This window comes from Battus philenor, unplaced genomic scaffold (genome assembly GCF_028537555.1).
Source record: "Battus philenor isolate CCGP_79_NKW_IND1 unplaced genomic scaffold, ilBatPhil1.0.hap1 SCAF_19, whole genome shotgun sequence".
In the NCBI taxonomy this organism is placed as follows: domain Eukaryota; kingdom Metazoa; phylum Arthropoda; class Insecta; order Lepidoptera; family Papilionidae; genus Battus; species Battus philenor.
Genome location: NW_027181681.1, coordinates 4978011 through 5002517, shown reverse-complemented (window position 1 = coordinate 5002517; position 24507 = coordinate 4978011). Strand labels below are relative to the sequence as shown.

Sequence of the window (24507 nt, the reverse complement as noted above, 5' to 3'; positions counted from 1 at the left end):
GGTGTACATGTGTATTGTTGCCCGGTAAATATTCAATTCTTGCTTAGTAAATCTGAAACTAAACAGTTGGTACATGATGTTTATTGAGAAACAAACGCTTGTTTGTTTTCAACCTTTGAAATACTATTTTGCTATAATTCATACTTTCCATTTTTCAATTAGCGAGAAAGTGTAGATTAGTGACTAAAACATATCTATTTAATAATATGATACATAAGTTTTTTCTAGATGTTTCTTTGATCTTTCTTAAGCAACATTGATTATAAATTGTAATCTTAAAGTATTATTACGTATCCTAACCACTTCATGATTTAGTTTATTGTATAATGATTTATAACAGTGCAAGAGTCTGGTGGACTTCTCATTTATAACAATGTTTGGTGAAGGTCGACAATTTGCCCATGGGAAAACGAACGAAAGTGAATCTTGCAGGGAATGTAAGACAGTGCAGCTATCTATCTAGAGACAACTGATATTAAAAACTTAAGCATGTCAGATATTCCATACGGAAAGACGGTTAGAGATCCTACGCAAAGCTTTGTTCACATCTACAATGATATAGAAGACGTATAGTGGAAAATAAAATAAGACAAAACGTTGTTTTCTGAGAAATTCGTATCCGCGTACCACAATCCATTTAATGAAGCAATCCCCTTTACGGCCTATAAAGAGCCCACAAAGTGATCCCTTGCCAGCGGACACTAAAAAGCTTTAGGGCTTTTCACTCTTGTTAACATATCAAGGCTGTATGCGAAACATTTCCAGCCGACATAATTTCCGTTACATCGTCCTTTAGAAAGGATTTCATTGAAAAAGTTCATGGTTTGGAGTGAGTTATTGGTTGGATATCCGTTTTTTTAGTGGTCGAAAAATTTCGCATCCTTTTTGAGATAGCTTTTCTTTTAGTAAAAAAAGTTCAATTGCTTTTTATAATCTTAAAAAAGTTCATTTCCTTATAGAACACACAATACTGTTAATGTTGTCATGATAAATTTGTCATAAGTGTAAAATAATAATGTTCTAAACCCAAGCTTACATTTGTCACTAGTAGTTTAATATTATAAATGTTCATGGATAATGATTACATAGAATTTATAGCTGGATCAGTACCTCCACCAAAATTGATCAGACCATGAATTAGACCTAATGATCCCCGGTACAAATTTGACTTCGAAAATCATAAAATTAAGAGCTACTTCAAGTTTATCAACATCAGCTAAAACCGCTGCTAATTTTTTTTAAAAAATAGAAATAATCCTTCGTTCTTCTTGTGACTGTATGAATAGTGCAGAAACTTCTACGGTCAACAATCTGCCGAATAACTATAAACTTTCTTTTGAACTATCTATATTTACTCAAATTGAGTGCAATGTCGCTTGGTTGCGTAAACCAGTCTATTGAGGTAAGGCAAGACAAACTTGTAACGAAACTGAGCCCGAGTTGACTTTTTACTATAAATATTTTTATATGTAATGTTCGATAAATTTACGTAATTGGTCAAAATCAAGAAAAACGTTAAACATTAATAACCTTGACTTATGCTACAAGTATTTTCCTGTTCGTGTAATGAGACGATTATCTTTTAGTTTTTCGAATAACCAACGGCACACTAATTCAGTTACCGGTTTTTAATATACTTCATATTTTCTGGTTCTAAACAATATAAAACAAAGTCTAAGCTCTAGCTAACTTAGACTTTGTCCTCTATCGTCAATGAAGCATTATTCATTTTCTTGTTTTCAGCCTTCATCGAACATAAATTTAGTGTAGGCATCCTTCATTTATCTCCACTTTTCCCTCTCTCTCTCTCCCACTCATCCCTCCATCGCATTTGTAGCTCTCAAAGCTTTTTCTAGTCCCATTTACTCCGTTCTAACAGGTGCTTACACCAGGAATCTTGTTTCCCTACAATGTTCGCGGCCCATTCTATTTTAAGTCCCGCACATTCCCATTTGGTTCGTGACTTTTAAATTTGAGCCACTTGTCTTTCAATCCCTTATATCGACCTTTGCTTTTACCCAGCTACCCCTTAAGCCACTTAAAATTTTTTATAACTTCGTCGTAATAACCCGAGTTTCGTATCTATGCGATAAGACAGAAAAAACGCTTGTCTCTGCTCAAACATAAATTTTAAATAATATTATTGAGTACATTAGTTAATGGTAAACATTTATTAATTATTTACGTTACTTTATTTTCTTCTACTGAAATCTAATAAAGTAGATTTAGAAAGTATTACATCTATTTATTTTCTGTGTTAAATGTTAACATTTGAATATTTTTATTTATTAAGGAGGTTTGGAACCAGAATAAAGTCAAATTAAAATGAAATAAAGAATTTGTACGATAATCACACAACTTCATGTTAAAAATTTTATACGATCCGCCATGTGTTTTCAAATTTTTCAATATATGTGTCTATTCCGCCAATCACATTCGTCTGTATATAATACTATTCTACCGATGAACTGGTTCTGTGTTGACTCTATATATAACACAACATATGAAAAAATAATTCAATGATATTACGTATTTCATTACAGTATGAACAACGAACAGCTGAATTTTATTTAATTTTATTTTATAAAATGAAATCATGAAATTCTGTTCACAATAAATTCATTGTCTTCGTTACTGCGTGACACATGGCACCGCCGGCTTGTTTAAAGTAAATGTCAACGATATCCATATCTATACAAAAATAAAAGCTCTTATAAAAAAAACCTTTGCCAAACAAGTAATAAATTAAACAAAATATAACAACAAAGCAAAGGATTAAACAGGATTTAAAGTACAACGCAATTAAAGAACGTTTATGACTTTTAGAATATTAAAATAAGGCCTGCTTAATTCGCCAACATTAATTTCCAGGCCGGATCTCGGGCGACCATTTGCCACAAAGTTACCCCGTCACCCTGTGACGTGCGAGTACTTTGCTTGCAAAAATGCGGAGAGATCAAAAGTTCGTTTTAGAAAACAATTCGCACAAAAGAAACTTCTGATCAAGAGAGTGCTGGCACAAAGACATTAAATTGGTTTAAATTGATGTAAAATACATTTAATGAAACTGTAACTGTCGTTATATTACAATTTATAAATGTAAATAATTATTTATTTAAAAAATCGTACTGCTGCCACTATTATCGTGTCACCTACTGAAATGCATAGACCTCCCCCAAAAGATCCATTGATGACCGACCGGTCTTGCGCCGTCAACAAACGACTTCCCGCGACCTTGATTATGTTGTCCGTCTATCAAATAGGACGCCTTCCTACGCCGCCCCTGCTAATATTAAATTCTTATACAATTTAAATTTCAAACACTGATTTTTTTCAACATACGATAAATGACTTCTCTTACGTCAAGATGAGTCTACCAACTGTTCGGATGATAAAGGCATAGACTTGCGAAAAATAGGTTAAGGTAACTCATCCGAAATGCAAATTAAGAAAAAGAATATAAAATTACACATTTAATAAACATTGAAATAGTCAGGTGGCGAACACGTCATTCTCGTGGTCTTATTTCTTCACCGGACCAAGATAGTATCATAGTGCTTTTTGAAAGAAACAAATGATTACAACATCAACAATTGTAAAGATATTTAGAGATACATTAATACATAGCGAATTTTTAAAATATTCGCTAGTATTTTTTTATATAAACCAAAAACTTATCATAATCCTTTAAATGATAGTTTGAATTTTATACTTTGATAATAAATATTCAGTCATTCTTTTCATGAAAAATTTAATCTGACTTTTTGCTGCCGTGTAAACGCATCTTTAACCCGCTTATGTCTTACCTAAGGGATAAAACGGCAATACAATAATATATTGGTCATATTTTTTTTTCCAAAAAAGCCTAACTAATAGTCCTAACATCTACTACTTCAAATAGTATTAGTCTTTAAACGTAAACGTCCTTTTGTGTTATGATTTTTAATTTTTTTTCAAGAGTGTTATATATTAACTCTTTTTACGTAATTATTGATAACATCTTTATAATTAAAAAAATAGATCTTAAGTAGATTAAGCTAAGCTTTATAATAATTATGCTTACCAAAATAGTGCTACCAAAATAGTACCTTATTGAGTTACTCAGTTTGCTTTGAATGACGAACAGGTTTCAAACGTAACATTCACAAAGCTTTAAAGCTTTTGACTTCGCTAACGTCAGATTGCACCTTGAAATTGGTCAACTCTGTGAAAACTAAAACCGACAAAATGTTAAAACCTCAACTAACCTAAACTAACCTAAGTTCAAAGAGACACATATTGTTTAAGATTAAATAGATGACAGTTATAAAAGCAAACCGTACTTACGGAGAAGAGTATTACACAAGATTAAGAGATAATTAATTGCTGAACAAATGAGACGTAACATCTCAAGTTTCTATGTAACGAGCGATAACATGATACTGCGCAAAAATTTGTATTAAAATAAAGAATTTTACGAGAGATTCAAACAACATTATTTATTAAAGTGTTTTTTTTTTAATATTCTTTATATTTTAATACCATTATTGCTAACAAAATTCATATATACAAATACAAAGCAATTAAAAATTCAGGACTATATTTAATTTAAATGACAGGCAAACACATGCGCTAAGTTTAGGATATAAAAAAAATTTGAAAACAGAAATCAGATCAACAAACAAACTGGGCGTTACCACTATTAGTAGCTTGTAACGGTGCATTCATTCTGTTTAGTAAGACAGTTAAAAAACTTCGCTTTTACTTTGATAAACTGTTTTCGTGGTGTCCACTGCTCCATTGCATCAGCAGGGTCTTTACGACGTCTTAACTACTTTTTACCGACAATAACTAAAATCTCTCTTCTACAGTCACTCCTTCTTTCCATCCCTGATAATGAAGATGTCAGCTATCTAGAATAAAATCTTTACTAACTAATAATAAACTATTTATTACTTCTACCTTTTCCATAAGATGGTTGTCTGTAAGAGATTGCTTTGTGCGGTAAGACCGCACTTTGTACTTTTTTGTTTATTATTATGAAACTATTTAAATGTATCTTAGCGATTACAATAAAAAATATTAAATTAAAAATTTAATTAAAAAATCAACAACTTGAATCTATTTACCTACTACATACCTTAATCGATTTTAAAAAGTTAGTAGTATTTATCATTCTTCAATTAATCATTTATTGATTACTTTACTACTTGTTTACTTATCATTACTTCGTAATATCAAAAATCATTTCCCAGACGCCGTACAATAGAAAAAACTAATAAATAAAACTTATTTCAGAGTGATCGTTATACTTATCAATTTATTGTGTTAAAGATAAACACCGAATAATTACAAAAAGTATTCTGTTTATTATATTGCATGATTAAATAAACAGTAAAACAAACTTTTTTATTATTTGGCGTCAAATTTCTAAACTTCGAGAAACTGCTGTTTTTACTCCATGGTTTGAAAAAGAAAGTAAAAACTTATATTTTACTATTTTTTAAGCAATTTTCACATTATATATTTTAAGTACCTTTCAGGTGCCTTAATGCTAATATGAAAAATAAATATGCCGAATTTCAAGAGCCATTCTAGACTAGCTATTAATTTTTGTTTATTGTGTATGTTAAACAAATAAAAAGTTAAAAATGCATTCCTCTAAAAATAAGTGATTTCACTTTTTGTAACGTACTTGTTTTTTCCAGTGCTTATTTGAAAGATGACTTCGCGGTCCTACCCTATTTGGAAGCCGGCTTTAACCGGGTGAGTAAAAATTATTATAAATCATTTAGGTGGTAGCAAAGAAGGAATGGACATCGGTCATAACACACTTTCGTTGTTTACCCTCGTCGTTATTTCAGCCCACAGACGTCCTACAAGACATAGGCCTCCCCCAAAGATATCTATCGATAAAGGGTATATCAAAATCATCAAACAAAATATATCAGCATCCAGAACCCTCGGCGCTTTTTTTTAAAATCGTGGGTTTTCATTATTGACGAGCTTTCTTTACAATTGGGCACTTCTGCAATTCTTCTGTTGAACTACACACTATACTGATGTATACACTATAACTGACTGAAAGCGAAAATTAAACTTATATTATAAATTAAATTATAACGCTATACATTACATAACTCAAAAGTAACTATTGTTGCTTAATTATTTCAGTGTTACAGATGTCAGTAAAGTATAAAATACTCCTTTATCTCTATTCCCAAGAGTCGTAAAACTTTGTATGATACGTCGCAACTACACGTCACTCCTTTTGTACTTAAAAAGTTATACTAAAACTTTTGTCAGGCTTCGCTCTGCGAGCCAAGGGACATAGATTAAAAATATATCATATATTTCAATTTTTTCTAATGTTTTATACATGTTTCGAAATTTATCTGACTAAGAAGAACAATAAACATTATTGCAAACATCTTTTTTAATTCTAGATGAATTACACATGAAAGAAACCCAAGTTCATTTAACTATAGTGGTACCGCTGTACATAAGCCTTCCATAGATTTCCAATAGAACCGGTAGGAAGCGTCCTGCATCCAGCAGCTTTAATTTTCGAAAATAAAACTTAGAGGCACTGGCCGTTTAGTAAATTTTGAGGCGTATCTACACGTTTGATTACTTAACATCCGCTTTTTAAGGGTCAAATTTAGTATAGGATTTCTACAAATACTATCTATCTACCTGTATCTAAGGCCATTGAATTGAAAGGATTCCACTCAATAGTTGAACATAGAAGCCGGCATTGCAAACAGGCAAGAGGATTAAAACAAGACTGGTATTATTTCGGTTTCTATTGCAATGTACGAGTATACGCTAACGCATAGTTTATAATGTGTGTGTATTTAATATTTATGCGTTATTGTACACAATCCATACTTTTAGGCAATTACATAGTACACTGTACATGTAGTTTCTGGCCATAGACGCCTACTGCACGGCATAGGCCTCTCTCGAAGATAGCATATCTCCGAAACTGAACTTACTATTGCAAATCGCAGTCCTTACCGCTGGATTAGTTACATTTAATTACATATAAATGCCACAGGTTTTGGTACTAAATGATGATATTTTCTTTTGTGTTTTGATATGCACATTGTTTAAACGACGATTATTTCTTTTTTTTAAATGACCATACAGAGGATATACGTAGATAACGATATCTAATATGATATTACTCATAATAAATTGCTTCGTTTACAAAAACACTAATTGGTTAAAGTAAGTGAGGTCTTGTATTATGTACTTACACTTCTGTACTATTCATTTTATCATAGCAATAAGTAGTTATTTAGCTTTCACCTTACCAAACAGTCTTCCATTGTATTTTATTTCACAGAATTCGGTGAAGTATAAATTTTGACGAATTTTTTTTACTATATTGACTTACGAAAATAACCGACACAGCCCAGCGGAAAGCCTACATGATCGTCTTACGACTGAAATAATGATTATGACGTTGAAATTTTCTTAAAATAATTTATATTCAAAGAAGTCCCTACTAAACTCTGTCAGAATTCCAAAGCACTTGTCATTTTTTTCGTTAATTATAATATTTTCGTAAAATTTCATCTTTATGGTTTCTCACTAAAAATAGTTTCGTTTCAAAATCTAAATACCGAATAGGAGCCAAATAATCAGATGTTAACATCGTCAAAATCAATAACAAAAACCGTAACGTTTTTGAGTCAACTGCGAATATACCTCGCGCCATCTGCTTCAATACACGTCGCAAATATAATAAAATGCAACAGATAGAATCGGATCGTTATAGACTAGCACAGCTTTCAATTTCTATTTATAGCACCTTTAATGCGTTCCGAGTAACAGCTGCGCTCCTTGGTGTTCATACATCGAATGTTAAATAAGAAATATGAAGCTAGTTAGTGACAATAGCATTGTTTTCGACGACTATTTTTGTAGAGATATTAGATGTTCATGGAAGTACGTAATCAACTATGGTGCGGCCAAAATCACTATACCGCGCTTTAGATGCAGCACGGTGAAGCTGGGGAAGTACCCGCCAGCTCAAGATAAAGCTCAGGCTCTTTTTTCTCATTGCCGCGCCTTCCTAAATCACAATACAGCAATTTCGGTAGCACTATAAATAACGCCTGCCAACATTTTGAACTATTCCGACAATCAGGTTCTCATCTTATCTCTTTCTTTCCAGCCTATTACCTGACGCCCACTGCAAGGCATGGGTAGAGACCTATCTTTGGGAGAGCCCAAAGATTATTACAGGACTTTAACTATGAATTGTTGAAACGACACTTGAATTTTTAAAAAGCTTAGTGTTTGATAAAACTATAATATTTGATCACATTTAACTTGAAGCAACAACTATTTTAACGTATCGTTTGAAACTAAAACAGTCTATAGCATATGACTCCTGCACTCTTCACCGATCAAGCCAGAAAGTATTTGTTTAAATTTATAATGTGAGAGCTTGTCAGCGCCATATTTCCGATAATTTATTTCATTCAATTATTGTATACGATCTGTCCACGCACTTTGTACAGAAGTTATTGGCATGTTGCTTTCCAACTAGAAAACATAATTTAATATGACATATATTAGAGTATTCACTTTATATATAATGATTAAAAATAGGTGTATAAAACCTTTACCCCTTTTTTGATAAATATTTACCCCTTTAAGCTTTTTTAAACTTTTAATCAATCACATCGTATTTACATTTATATAACATATGCAACATGAATTCTAACATAATAATAAAACAAAAATAAGCATTTTTTTTCAACAATTTTTTTTCTATCTTATTACATTATCCCAAATAATAACATTAATATTTTAGATGAATCACCTAATCTCGTCTTGCTGGAAAAGGTTTCTCGTCCTAAAATAATTTTCGTAAATGAAGAATGAAGGCCCACCTTGGTTAACAAAAGAACCCCGTTTATTCTGACTAGATATAGATGCTTTCCTTTTTAAATAAAAGAATAAATATGTACTATATTATGTTAAAGGTTTAGGTCTGTTCAACGTTTATTCTGACTAGATATAAATGCTTTCCTTTTTAAATAAAAGAATAAATATGTACTATATTATGTTAAAGGTTTAGGTCTGTTCAATACATAAACCTCGTAAATTTTTTTTAATAATATTTATAAAGCTTTACGGAATAAATTAATTCATTGCTACTTTTTTGGATATGTTAAATAGGTACCAATAGCTAATGAAAAAGTTTTACTATTTCGACATCGAGACATAGGTTATCTAGAATTATCAATAAAGATGTGTACACACTAAAGAAATCTAATCACATGTGGTAAATTTGCGGCTTCTTGACTGTTTTCTCTAAGAAAAGATAATTATGTACTTGAATATTACGTACAAGGTTGTTGACCGCGTTATGCAATATCGAAATTTATCAGCAATGTATCAAATATTAGATATTTGAAGTCAGCGGTTATAATCACACAACTTGTTCGGTAAAACATTGAATGAAGTTTTTGTTAGGGAATAAAAATATCTGAGTCATGGGTAATTGACACCAATCAGGCTTAAATACATATTAGGTGATTTAAAAGTGTGATTTAGAATTTTATATATAACATTTACTTTGATTGTCTTGTTCATAATGAATTCAATATCGAATATTTGTACCTTCTTTTATTATTATTTAAAGATCATCTTATTTTTTTTAAAAAAGTGTCAACATTTTCTTATGAGCAGCATAAGAAAAGCCAATGCCGTGTATGCCTAGGATAATGCCTATAACTTATGATAATTTGTATTAGTTTTGCTGTTGGCGTACCTATATAAAATAAATTAATAAAAATCGTTTTAAAGTAAAATGATTTAAGTCGCTTGCTACTTTGAGGAGAAACATTTTCAAGCAATGCTAAGAGGACAGGACGTTCACCCTACATTAAGGTGTTCTAGACAATGGACATCAAGCGTCTCCAAAAAAAAAAATTTATAAGTGCTCCTTAAAACTAAGTTATTAAAAACTTTAACTTTTCTTAAATTTTGCGATGAACAATATTTGTATAATACAATTTTATTATTTTATCTGTACATCATTTTAATATACTGTTGTAGGAATGTGCAAGATTGTCATACTTTAACACACTCGTGCATTCTAAATAATATAATTTGTAACAGATAATGGTAGAGACGGTAGGTGGAACAGCATGGTGCGGGGAAATACTGCAGGCACGAGCTGCGGCGGCTACGGCGCGCGCGCAGGTGGGAGCAGTAGCTGCGCTCGCCGCTGCCACCGACCGCTGCAGAGACCTCGTCGCTGTCACCGACGACCAACAGAGGATCCTGGTCAGTATTTATTATGCGTTAATACAGATATAACAGAAACAGAAATTCAAAAAATCTCTATTTATATAGGTATTTACATGCACTTTATAATCGTCAATTATTTTAACATGAGTTATACGATACCATCCAAGAGTTGCTCTTTTTAAATTTAATTTAACATAATAAGTGAATTCTAGCATAATATGCGCCTATATGTATAATAAAACCATTCAACTTTTTAAACCAAAAGAACGCAATACTAAAAACTGTTTGTGTCACCAATTAAAAAACCTACTTATAATGAAAGTAAAACTAAACTAAACTAACAAAATAACAGTAAAACTAAACTCACTCAACGGCGGTTTAGTCGAAAGTCTACAAACAATGTATGGTCCTAGAGATTACGTTACGGCTCAAGAATGTTGTCTTTTTTTTGCATCCCAATGAAAAACTTATTCATTTAGCGAACCATGGAGAGGGCTATGGTCTAAATTCTACAAGAATGAATTAGAAATGAAAAGATAAACGAAGATACTCGTCACAGCTCATCAGATTAACAAGTTAAAGTGGCAGTTGACAGGACAAAACGCGCATAACAGAACCTCGCTGAGACCTGAATGTTCTAGAATTGTCGTCCACCCACAAATTGGACAGAAAAAACTGCATACAGGCCGCTTCTAAACGGTCTTTTTTAGAAATAAGTGAGTGAGACGTACATATATAGAAATAATCCCATTTTCTATTTTTATTTCTCATAATAGTATTTGTATTAACAATATATGTAGGCAAATATTCTTATAAGTATATGATGGATGTTGATGATTTGTCTTAGCTCACAAACAAGTCCTGGGGCCGCATGCTTGGCTGGCGTCCAGAAGACGGTCCGCGGCCTCTGACGGAAACAGTTGGGGGCGAAGCTCTACGGCTGGCGGCAAGTGGGGCCCGCGATTGGGAGGCTCCGGTCATGCTACGCCGGCGAGCGGCACCCGATCCCATATTGTTACCCTGTCGTGGCGCATCAGTTGCTTTAGCAAGGTATTATATGCAACACTTGCCTGTAATTTAATGTAGTTTTGCAACTAGATTCAAAGTACACTGCGAAATATTAGAATAAATGATATATTTGATAAGCATATATAAGAAGTATAAGTAAAGAGTAGTACAGTATTTTTATGAGTTCCTTCTGTGTACCTAAATAATTGTTATGAGTAAGATCTTTCTAATCAAAAGTTTTTTTTTAATTAAATATAATGGCTTTTATTCCCGATTCTTAATCAAAGTATTAAAGTGAAATTATTGAGAAAATCAGCACGAATATGATATTCACGGTCCTATATAATTACAATCATATAATGTACACTTCATCGTCGATATCTTCTTTTTTCATATAACCAAACTTATAAGATAGAGAATTAAAGGTTTCCTAATTGGCAAAGCATTTATATATCATAGTTGGTTCCAGTTGACCACCTGCAACTACTATTTAACCCACTTTTTTATGTTCCCAAAACTCTACAAAAATGTTGTCAGTACAATGAAAGATTTTATAAGTAACAGTCTCTGAGCTTCTTAAAATATGATCTGTCTTCATTGATAGGTAAAGCCAGGCCAACATTTTAATTCTACACTTTTAAAAGCAGATAAAGTTTCGAGAACCCTCGCTAACGAATTGTGAAACCCCATTTTTTGGCCTCTGGGGGTCTGTTAGTTCCCCAAATGGTCCACACTTTGCTTATAACGTATTGTAAGTCGCCTAATATAAAAATGTATTGATTTTTGTTATTCATATGACTTTTATAATGAACAAATCTTATCACTTTTGCTACTAGGAGCACATCGCACGTCGTCTTCGTATGCGAGCCTGGTACCGTAGGAGACGGCGAACGAGCTCGTGGTTCTCTCCATTCCATCAGGCGAGGATCTTTGGATGTGCGTTCTGTGGCTTCGGACGGCCTACGAAGAACTTCGCTTGCTAAGCTACAAGGATTGCCTCTAGAAGCTCCCATTACCAAGGTAATGCTTTCATTATTGTAATAAATTTCAGTTTTAATACTAAAAAAATAAATATCAACTCATTCTTATTTAATATTAAATATTCAATTAGAAAGAGTTTAAAAATTATTCACTTTGTTTTCCTTTTCAGCTAGTTACAGTGATTACTCGTGTTCGTGACGTGAAGAATTGTAAAACCATTCATCGACTTAAAATTAAATTTTAAGTTCAAGAATGTCTGTAAAAGTTTTGAACGCGTTCTTATTTATGAAAAAAACCCAACTGGATTTTTTCTGTTATAACTTTCACAAATGCCTTTAATACAGTTATTTCTTAATCAAAAACGGTTTTTTCGTTTATTTACGATATTTTTAATTTTGAATCTTTGGTAATAGTTACTTTTATGCATCAAAAGAAGAATCTGAGAGGAGGCTAATTAGGCAGAAACGTATATGGCATTGGTCTATTTTAATACGAAATTTTAAATTTAATATATAACTACGAGTGTTCCAAGCGTGTCCTGATCTGAGAAGAGCCCACAACAAGCATAATCGTCGTCTAATTTCTTTGCTAAATTTCACAATCACCTTAAATGTAGTTGTGTCGTGGTCTTCATAGCTTTTGTTCTATCATAAATCAAACTGCTACAAGTGCACTGGCCATCTGGTCGCTAGGGCCTTAAGGTTCTAAAACGGAGACCACAGACCAGCAAGTCATATCCACCCAGATCAGCTCGTTAATATCCACAGAAAAGAATATGTGCGAAAGTATAATTGACATTAAGATGAAAGAAATATGAGGATATAAATAATAGAATTTTTTTATTTATATTTTTTTATTTTCCTGTGTACCCAAAACATGGGAAGTACGAGAGTCCCCTAAACAGAGGCCATTAAAAACATATATCCTCACAAAACGCTAGATGAAGGCCGCTTTCAAATAGTCTTGTAGCAAATCTTTGAGAGAAACCTATGTCCAGCTGTGAACATCCTTCGGTTGAAATAGTGATGAAGAACCTGATAACAACGTAAATTACAATTATATCAAAATTTGTTTTTTTTTTACCAGGTGATATCTCTATTGTCCGCCGCTACGGAGGGAGCTCCGCCGTCAACCGTTGCTTGCATAGAACGCGCGGTAGACATGTTAAGGACCTCTGAACTCTACTCACCACAGATGAAAGAAGATCCCAAATTACGCGCTGAGGACCCAATAGCAACTGATCTTATCGGAGCATTATTGTCGGTGAGTATTATAATACTTAAATTAAAATTAAGAACAGACAGACGTACTGTTGTTTTTAATTTAATATTTGATTGTTTGGATCTTATTTTATTATTATGCAGAGAACCAGTTAATATGGTTTTCTATTTTATTCAGTTATTAACGTTTTGATATAATCTAGCTTAATTCCGGGTTATGTACACCTCCAATAGGCAAACATATTTAATGTTGTACTTTTTCAAATGAACTGTGCCTGTTTATTAAATATGTGCCTATTTAAAATAAAAAATCAGATTATTATTACGTACATTGTGTTATAAATGTTCGTATTATTGATAAAAACTTAATAGATGTTTTTAATTATATGAATCTTTTCGAAACTTTTATTTTTAACCTTTATAAATAACAAAATGTTTAAATAAATTTTGGGTTATTTTATTTATTAACATCATGATGTTATATGTTTAATTCTACTTATATATGTTTATATATAATATTTAAAGTTTAATTTTTTAACTAACATTTATATTTATCTGTTTACGATCCTGTTGAACCGGGGGAAGCGAGAGCAAGTGAACACAAATTTGTTCTTCATGGTAGGAAGTTTGACATTACCACAGCCTGCAATTGTACATTCTTCTCTTGCCTGAATCATCCGACAATTAGCTGATTAGTTGCGAGTCATAGGAATCTTGTTCCTACTTGTTTAAGCAGAGCTTGTGTCTAATTTTTGGAACTAGTTGGAAATTGCCTTACAATTAATGTATTTAAATTACTTTTAAGGCCAAATTAACGAGGAATGTAATTAAAGTGTTTACATTACTTTTAAAACAATCAAGTTCGAAGATTATGTTAAGAAATAAATTAAAAAGCAGATATCAAGCAGTCAATATTTAATTAATGATAGGTATTGTAAGTCTAACTTGTTTTAATAACTTCGTTTTGCTTCGAAATTCACAAAAGATTTAAACTCTAAAACCAAATTGAATTTTTAAGTAAATTTAACACAAATTTAATGACTTTTACTTTATTTATAATGCTAATTTTATACTTAATTAGTAAAAATAATTGCAGAACTACTTTTTACAATTTTTAGTCGTAGAATAAAAATTTCGTGCTTCAGGTTTTGTGAACCCTACTCGACGAGTAATATTAATAAACTATCTAATAGGGATATAGAAAATATTATTAAAATTATCCTAAAAATATTGTAAAAGTTTATATATTTTAACCATATACTATTATATTAGACATATTATTCCTTTACACTCACATATTGATATACATTTATGTAATGAATTATTGTTCTGCTTAAACAAGGCCTTTTTAACCTTTTGTAGCATTAAACGTACTCTATCAATTCTTTATTCCTACTAAAAATATTTCCATTTTAATAATTTTTATAACTCTTTTTACCTGTCTATAATAAGATTGATTGTATCGTTAACACTATAAAAGAGCACGTAATAACATAGATACTATTTAACGCTGTACTGATATTTTTCGTTCTAGACCTAGTTGTTAGATCTAAGTAGAATTAGATAAATTAATATTACAATAATAGAATTTAAGTTTTTTTTTAATTTTAGCAAGGTCCAACTAACGTGCTTTCGTCTCGAAGGAGCAGCAACGACTCGACGGTGGTTCGGTCGCAAACCAACCGGACTAATATAAAACATAAGGCAAGTATAATCACGGTCGTAGAGTAAAATTTAAGCATTATTAAATTGCTTTGATAACAAAGAAACTTAATTAGCAACATATTAGATTAAAAAATGAGATATAATTAAATCGTAACATAGTTATCTTATATGTTAAAAATTTTGTTTAATAAAATCTATTAAGTTACAACGTAAATTATAAATATCTCTCTCCTGTAATTCTGGACGAATTGATCAGTAAATATTTAAATATTTACCGGCTGACCCGACGGATGTTGTCCCGTCTTAGCTATGAATAATCAATTCGAACACCAAAGCATAATGTCAAACGCACGAAGTTCATAGCGAACTGTCAAACGATGGAGCAGTTTCAACAGTCATTATAACATATTTTCGGGAAATTTTCACGTTTTCTTTTTCATAAGAATCTTTTACTTGGAAACATGGTTCTCATGTTATAGCGAAAGGAAGAGAAATAGAAATAATCTTTTATATCTATAGAGAAGATAATTTTTCAAAAAAAGAAAACTATAAATGACTATTATCAGAGAAATTAAATTTAGCGTTTATTGTTTCCATACAATAGCTATATAATATGTCATTGCATATATTATTCGCTAAGCTTACAATTTTGAATCCCTATTATTTATTCATACGTCATCCTACCAAAAATAAAGCATACTTGGATAATAAAATACTGTAAAAAAATTTCTTAATGTATTTGATTTTTTATAGACATCAGGACAACTCCGCGAGCTTCTAGACACAGCTCTGAGCTGGGAATTCGAGATCTTCCGTCTAGAGGAATTGACTCGCGGTCGTCCGTTGGCTCACTTAGGGCTGGCTCTAATGGGCGGTCGTTTTGATGTGTGCGCCACTCTTGAATGTGATGAACGCACGCTACTGCATTGGCTTACCGCCATCGAGACCAATTACCACGCAGTGAATACATACCACAATTCTACTCATGCTGCGGACGTGCTACAGGTAATAGATAAGATTGTGTCTCTTGTACTATTTAACTCAAATTATACGTTAACATTTCAGCCAATAGACGCCCTGTGCAAGGCATACCCCCCTCAAATGTACGTCACCTAATATCAATTCGTAATGTGATCCTATTATGATTTAAAGATAATTTTTTAATTTCTGTGAAATTGGTCTCAACTATAAAATAAAGTTTTTTTTTGTACGCATTATTCGGCTAAGATTTTAAGGAACCTTCATATCTATGTTAAAAATTGAAGTGTTTCTTTATTGAATGGCATAATTAAACACAATTTTTTAACCACATAGGATTATCTAAAATGTTTTTCTGAACATTTAAAAGTGATTATTACAAATAATTCAAAGTCGGAAACAAAGTGAAGAAATAAATAAATGAATTAACTGCTGTTGCCTAAAAAAATACTGTATTTAGACGTTTGTGAAAATTATCAAAAAAAACCAGTTGATTTTGCTGACAAGACTTTTTAGATCATGAAGAGTTTAAAGCTATATTTCAAGTAGAGGAATGACGGTGACATAGTCGAGGCAACGCTAAGACCGGTCACCGAGGGTCATTGTAGGGGGAGACCTAGTATGCCTTGCAATGAACGATTACCGTCTGACATAATGATGATTGATAGTATAGAGGAGCTCTATTGGATACTAGTTTTTATCAAATTAGCGCTTCTGGCGATTCTTTTCTTGACATACACAAATGATAAACCAGGGGTGCCATACTCGAAATTTAACTTGGGTCATACAAATAATGTTTAACTTTAGGTACTCCGTAATAAAAACTATGTTCGTAAAAAAATATATATTTTTATTTTGACTAGTACATAGTAATAAACGTATTTAAAGTAAAATTATTGTTGACGTCCAAATAGTTGACATCACATATCTAATACTATATTTACGACCTCGTGAGAAATTTTAATGTCAGAGACTACTTTCAGAAATAATCAAACGAATATTTTGACTGGACCGAAATAGTGTATATTTCTGGCCGCATGCGGCCCGCAGGCGACCAGTTTGACACCCCTGCTTTAGAGAATTCAAAATCTAAAAGAAAATTTACAAATTAAGGTTTCTGTATATATCATCATTCGTATTTATTTCTTTAATGGCGATATTTAAAATGGAAAGTTTAGTTATAATTAGAAAATAATCCTACGGCTTGTTTTGTTCAGGCAGTAGCATACTTCCTGGAGAAAGACCGTCTGAAGACGTTACTGGAGCCTTTGGAAGCGGCCGCGGCGTTGATCGCAGCGGCAGCGCACGATATCGACCACCCTGGCACCTCCTCCGCCTTCCTCTGCAACTCTCGGCACCCGCTCGCTATCCTCTACAACGATGTCTGTGTGCTCGAATCCCATCATGCCGCTCTCACCTTCAAACTTACTCTCAGTTAGTACATTGAATCTGTACATACAAAAAAGCTTCAATATTTATAACTAATTAACTTAAAACTATTTATCGATCACTAATAAAAATTAAATGTATGCAGGTTGATTGATTATAAATGTAAAAGCATTTAAAGAGCAAATGTATAACTTATTTGCTCTCAATTGATGTACGGTGCATCATCTCTCAATTCATCGTTATTTAATATTTCTGAACAATTCATTCTTGAACGGTTCAAAAATAATAAACAACCTTATTAAGTAAGCGTTAATAAAATTAAATATTGTTTAATATCTGAACCTGCAGATTTTATATTGCACCTGTCGCTTTCCGAAGTAAAGTTTTTTAGAGTAGTCATAGATGTGACTGCAATTCAATTTGATTAAAAGCGATAAAATAAAAGAAAGATTGTGAAAGCAACTAATGCTATGAAATGGCATGACATCTATCAGGTTCAGTACAACAACAACAGTAAAATAAGTTATGATTTTTAGTGCTTAGCTTGTTAGGGTATGTTTAGTACTTACTTAAGACAGATTAAATTTAAAGGAATCATCATACAGTCAAATTACTGATAATAGTAATATAGTTAAAATCTGAAAATTTAATTATAGAATATGTTTCAAACTGTCATATCAAATCAGAAACGAACCGGAGATCTACAAAAGAACCGAAACCACGAACATAGGTCTGAAAATTGCCCGTCTGAAATGGCAGTGGGCAATGCACCATCGCTCATGCAACCGATGGCCGTTGGGGCGGAAAGGTTCTCGAGTGGCAACCATGAGCCTTTGAAAATTGCTCATCGTGGCGATGTTTAGGAGGAGGCTTCTGCATTGCAGTGGATGTCGTCTACCTGCGGAAGAAAAAGATATACCAAACTAGTCTCCATTTTAATGTGTTTAATATTAAGTACTACACAATTTATCCTAGATATTATAATGTATCTATCTGTAAAATTATAGTTGAAGAAATTAATTTTGTTTCTCTCCGTACCTAATGTTACAGCAATATGCAATCTCATTAAACTAATGAAGTATCAAAGCAACCCTCGTCTATAAAGGCGATATTTGTATTACAACTTTTGATTTAATAAAATTTAACAAAATATGTTTATATAACAGACGACGATCGTGTGAATATATTCAAGAATCTTGACCGCGACACGTATAAGACTGTTCGGCACAACGTCATCGACATGGTCCTGGCTACGGAGATGACCAAACACTTCGAGCACCTCGCCAAGTTCGTCAACGTCTTCTACGCAAAATCTAGTGGGAGTAAGGAAGACGGAATGCAAACAGACGTAAATATTTCACATATTTTTAATAGATTCATCATTCTGTAAGCTCAGTCAACTGCTGAACATAAGCTTCGCCTATAGATTTCAAAAAGACAGGTTTTATAAATTATTCGTTACCAACCGTAAGAATCGCAACGCTTTTTGAACTAAATGTTCAAAAATAGCTTTTAAGTGAGCTTCCTTTCCATTTCATAATTTTATATATTTTTTAGAACTTAACAAACTAATTTCTTATAATAATCATCCTTAATAGACATCTATATTTGAATAATTATAGATATGTAATGTGCATATTATTGCCTATACTATAGCAAAAGTTTCCAAAACTAAAATAATGTATTTTGTAATAAAATGAAATATTAACTAAACTTACTACTAAAATGTTCTTAGCCGAATGCTTTTAGCAGAGCTGTCGCCGTTGCACAACCTATTTTACAATGTCTCGTCATTTTTCTCTCATTGAAACATTTCGCACGTACAACTGAAACGTTAAATACAGCGTTGTCTAGAGCATAGACTCTTCCTTGGACAATTAGTTCCTCCATAACTTCGTTTTTCTTTCGTATGATATGGTATCAAAGTAGCTCGCAATTCGAGAGTGAACGATTACCCAGAGGCGTTACTTAATAAAGAATAAAAATATTAAAGCCTTTATATCTGATATATTCTTTTCCAAGGACCATTTCAAGACATTACTGCACTACCGTCTCTTTCTCTTTTTTTCTTCTTCACAAACACACACGTTGCATTAATAATGTAAAAATTATAAACTATATTTCCTTTAAATTGTTTTTTTTTTTACTGCAACTACTAAAACGATTTTTATTATAGACATTATCCAAATCCTTTTAAAAGTAATAAAGAAATATAATGATATTATCAATATTAAAAAATGAAAAACGTTAAAAGAATTTTAGTTTTACTTATTTTCGGTTTATGACAGGAACCATTGTCACTGGACACCACCGCGCTATCGTTACCAGAAAACGTGATCCTTGTTAAGAGGATGATGATCAAGTGTGCAGACGTATCTAATGCTTCCAGACCGCAGAAGTTCGCCTTTGAATGGGCGAGAAGGTAATGTATAAAATATGTAATTTTTTCTATGTTAGCTCAAAAGGTGATTGAAACATTATGTAATCATCATCACCATCATAATTTCAGTCGCAGAAGGTTCATTGCTGGACGGCAACATCTGCATCAAGCATTTTCCAACGACTTTAACAAGGTCATCTGTCCTGTCCACCTTGTGTGTGCCTTACGCATGTGTCTGGCGCTGCGTTGGCGTTAAAAAAAATATTATAATTTCTTAACGAAAATATTATAAAAAAGAGAAAAAAAACAATATGGGTTTTTCTTCTTAGTATTTAAAAAAATCTATGTGAGAAAGTTAATTACATTAATAATCTTTTTATAGTTCATTATTGTAATTTAAATTTTGATTTACACATAAAATTTGTTGTTAAATTTTAATTATTTTAATATTAAAGTATAGTATTAGTTAAAATAGAAAATTTAAGAAATTAAGATTTAGTGTTATTTAAAAATAACAAATTTTGTGCAGGCAGTTGCGGTAATACAATAAATAATTTAAATTTTATCAGTACGTAATGAATATTATTTTTAAGGAAAATAAATAATTCAATATTTAGTGAAATTTTAATAAATTTAAATTTCATATTTATTTTATTTAAAAAAAATTAGGATTAGACACCCTGTTATTAAAAGTTATATTTAAAATATTGAAATGGTATTTAATTTATAAAAACTTAAATAATAACCTTTGACCACGGACCGGGATCACAACTCCAAATCCCCAGCGGCCATCTATTCTAAGCTATGTGATATACCCACTGCCATTTCAACTTGCAAGACCTTGGACTATGGCGATTACTTTTATCATCTACGGATCTCCTTATTCCTGTTCGATCTCGTACAGAATTTTTGAGAATAGCAATCTCTGTTGCCCTTTGAGCTCCTCAATGAGGCCAGAAGTAAGAGACCACATTTCAATATCGTAAGTTGTAACACAATGGTTCGTCTATAGGTACCGAGAGATATAAGACGAGAAAATGTTTTGTAGTTTCCCCAACACTTCCCAGCTGACTTGAAAAGTATAGAAAATTATGACTAATGCTAACAGCATTAATCTTTTCTTTTTATTAATGTTTTCTAACCATATATTGATTTGCTTTTATGCAGGATCGCGGAGGAATACTTCCTGCAAACGGATGAAGAGAAGGCTCGAGAGCTTCCCGTAGTGATGCCAATGTTCGACCGCGCCACTTGCTCCGTGCCGCGTTCTCAGATCGGGTTCATCGATTACATCATCATCGACATGATGGAAGCCTGGGCTGGTATGCACCTTTTGAAATATTCTCCTTCATACGTAATAATAACTATATAAAAAGATTATTTCAAAAACAAATAGGAATAATCTATGCCACATTTTTTTTAACAAATTTACTGTGATATGACCTTAAAACGAGAATATCACATATTTGAAAAATAAAAAAGTCTTCTCACATCTTTCTAACTTGGAACTTGGCCAATTAATATTTTACAGATATATTAAAACTTACTACTGTAATTTTGTAAAATTCTGAGTTGTTCTTAGCTAATCTCTATTTTGCGAAAAGAGTATCCTAGGAAATTTTGAGTCTCTTCACTGTGGTTGGTTATAGGTGTAAAATTAAAAGGAGTATAGAACATCTGTCAGCAAAAAGCTTTAAAGCTTTTACAACTCTTTCCAATAACGTAGTCCTAGCAAAAGTAAGCTGCGGGCAGTAATAATACCATTAATTTTCTTTAGCATTCATCGATATGCCCGAATTGGTCAATCACGCGCGCAACAACCACACGCGTTGGCGAGAGCTGGACGAAGCCGGAGTTAGCTCGCTAGCTGACGTGAAACGAGCACAACGCCAGCAAGCTATACAAGCCCCGCCCACTTCCACATCCGAACCTACCGCTGAGGAATGAACTGGCGATGGACCACGCACAATAGGAGGCATCTGCAATTGAATGACCTGCCGTGAATATAGATTCGAGGCACGTTCACTAATAATTTCGATCGTTGATGTATCGAAGTTCTGTAGTACAATCGCGCTCAAAGCGCTTTAACGCAACACAACAGTCGTGCACAAAATAGTTACCTTTAATGTTGGAGCTAATACACTTTAACTGTGAAAAGAATAAATGTAATTTGATTTCTTCATAGGAGCTACATTACCTATTTTTCATATTATATATTACCTCACATAACAATCCCGAGTAAAAGATTTTAAGACTTTTAATCGCTATTGTACCTGTGTCAAACAGATCATAAGCACGCTGCTTACGCACATGCAAATAAATTAAGCTTCTTCTAATGCAAAAGATATCATAGCTCTGTGTTGTAATTCTGAGGCTATGTTATAGTTTTAATATGTTAATCTATAGTCCATTCTCACACAAAATAGTCCAGACAAGACGTAATGTTTGTATAAAATGCTGCTACATTACAATACAAACTTCGTATATATACGATGAAAGGTTAATATTAAAAGTAGAATTTGCTGTGGATAGAAAGGGAAGCACGGTACGCATTTGGGTGTCAACGTAAAAAGTCTGAACTGGATCATTGGCACGGAAGGTGCCTGACGGATGTGTCCGAAAATACGCTTATTTTACACTAATTATAACCACGTTAGTATAAGTCAAATTACAGTTTATCATTGTTAATACCTACCCTTATAGTATTGTATAATGTTTGATTATATATTCTAATATTGTATTATCTTATTAATGAAATAGTAAAGACGTAAATTGATTTACAATGTGGAAATGAGAGTATTATTGAAGATGCCATTAAGACGGGTATTTATTTCGTGTAGTTAAAGTTTTATATTCCGTGATAAGAGTGCCATAAATAAAGAAATGCGTTGACTAGATCAGCCAATCAAAAACGCAGAGATCACTCAGCGCACTCCATGACAGCTCCGTACAATCGGCATACTCTATCGTTGTTTGTGATAAACTAAAGTCCTTCTTTTCCTTATACTCAAATTGGTCCACTTTACACTTGAGCTTTCAGAGAATTCCTATTTTTGTGATAACTTTTATAGTACTTATCGACCGACTGTTTTCGGCAAAGTCATATCAAAATTCAACTTTTTGATCGATTTAAAGAAAAAACCTCTTGCGCAGTTTCATTACCGACACTGTTTTTTGTTCCTTTGTGAAATGTACTTTACATTTGATACTTAACAGTTTACTAATACTGATATATATATAAATAATAACTAGACTATCTATTTACTACCGGCTTCAACATTTCGAGTACATATTGATAATTTATTACATTCGTATAAGATATATAAAGTATATAGGAATTATTAAGATTGATATATATTCATTCGTCTATATGACGCTGGTACATTTAAGTAACATATTATGTAGAAAATAAAAAGAGAAGAAAATCTTGTCATTTTTAAAATACGCTTTCTTGTGCTCAATGTCAGTATATAAACGGTCTAAAATTAAAAAAAAATAGTACTTCAATGTTCGTATACCTTTTACTTAACTATTATACATTATATCTACAAATACTTTTGTGTGGTTTAAAAATAAAATTAAGTATGACATATTGTAGGTCAGTGTGTTCAATCTCATATTTATAAAAAAAAATGTATGTTTAACAATATATACGCACTTCCTTAATGATTAAGTATCCAAACCAAATATTAAAATGAAAGATTTTGCTAAATAGCTCAATTTTATCGTAACAAATGAATGTTAAAATAATTTATCTTTTTTAATCTTTCCTTAATAACCTATTTGTTTTACGTCTTTTAGCACAAAGAAAACAATCTTAATGGCTTTCTTACATAAGAACGGTTCACGTATGTAACCAGGTTTTAAGCTATTCAAAACTTATGTAATTAATATAATAAGATGATAAAGATTGTGTAATCGTGAGATATACGGGGGCTGGTCCCCATATTTAATTGTGGAATTTTAGAATAAATTGTTATGAATTTTGTACGCGCAAAATAATATGCGTTTAACGAGTACCGTATATTGAATGTTGTCTTGGTACATAATATTTTCACTTTGTATGAAACTTCCAACGTGTACAGTCATCGCTTTGAGTCTTAAATTACAATAAGAGTAATATTCGATCCATCACATCCGCAGATAACAAATGAGAACTATTTTTAATCGATGTCTTACCGCGAAGTTAAAAACTTATTGTATATGACTATTTCCTCCTTATTTCCTTTGAAAACAGAACAATTCCATATTCATTATTTTCTCAATATATACGTACATAGCTGTGTACTAAATTTAGTAGATCCGTAGATGAATTAAAGTAACATTACCATAGCCCAACAGATTGGAATGACAAAGGCAATTCGTAAAGCGCAGAATAAATGGTGGCAAGGGCCTCAAAGTCCTGGAGACCATAGACAAGGGCAACGTTGGACATCCACTCACAAGGAGGACATACGATCCTGTTAAGATCGTTGTTCGTCGTTGTCGTGTTATATATAATCCGCTTCCAACCGGTCTTGTTGGTAATCTAAGAGGGAAGCCTATGTCTAGTAGTGGACGGTTTAGGCCTGAAATAATGATACTAAATTTATTATACATGCAAAAACAGTCACGTTCTTTTATTATTGTATT

The 24507-nt window shown here is 32.2% G+C and overlaps 1 protein-coding gene across 1 annotated transcript in view; it reads left to right on the top strand.

Annotated features, from left to right (window-relative positions):
* Positions 1 to 23152, top strand: part of Pde8 (phosphodiesterase 8) — a 50157-nt gene extending 27005 nt beyond the window's left edge. The window contains exons 5-17 of the mRNA XM_068764461.1: positions 5688 to 5745; positions 10123 to 10290; positions 11102 to 11304; positions 12099 to 12282; positions 13330 to 13506; positions 14049 to 14081; positions 15075 to 15167; positions 15882 to 16133; positions 17324 to 17540; positions 18662 to 18843; positions 19784 to 19917; positions 21043 to 21197; positions 21653 to 23152. Of these exons, the coding sequence (XP_068620562.1) occupies positions 5688 to 5745; positions 10123 to 10290; positions 11102 to 11304; positions 12099 to 12282; positions 13330 to 13506; positions 14049 to 14081; positions 15075 to 15167; positions 15882 to 16133; positions 17324 to 17540; positions 18662 to 18843; positions 19784 to 19917; positions 21043 to 21197; positions 21653 to 21822 (2026 nt within the window). The 3' untranslated portion in view covers positions 21823 to 23152. The remainder of the gene's footprint in view (positions 1 to 5687; positions 5746 to 10122; positions 10291 to 11101; positions 11305 to 12098; positions 12283 to 13329; positions 13507 to 14048; positions 14082 to 15074; positions 15168 to 15881; positions 16134 to 17323; positions 17541 to 18661; positions 18844 to 19783; positions 19918 to 21042; positions 21198 to 21652) is intronic.
* Positions 23153 to 24507: the final 1355 nt, after the last annotated feature.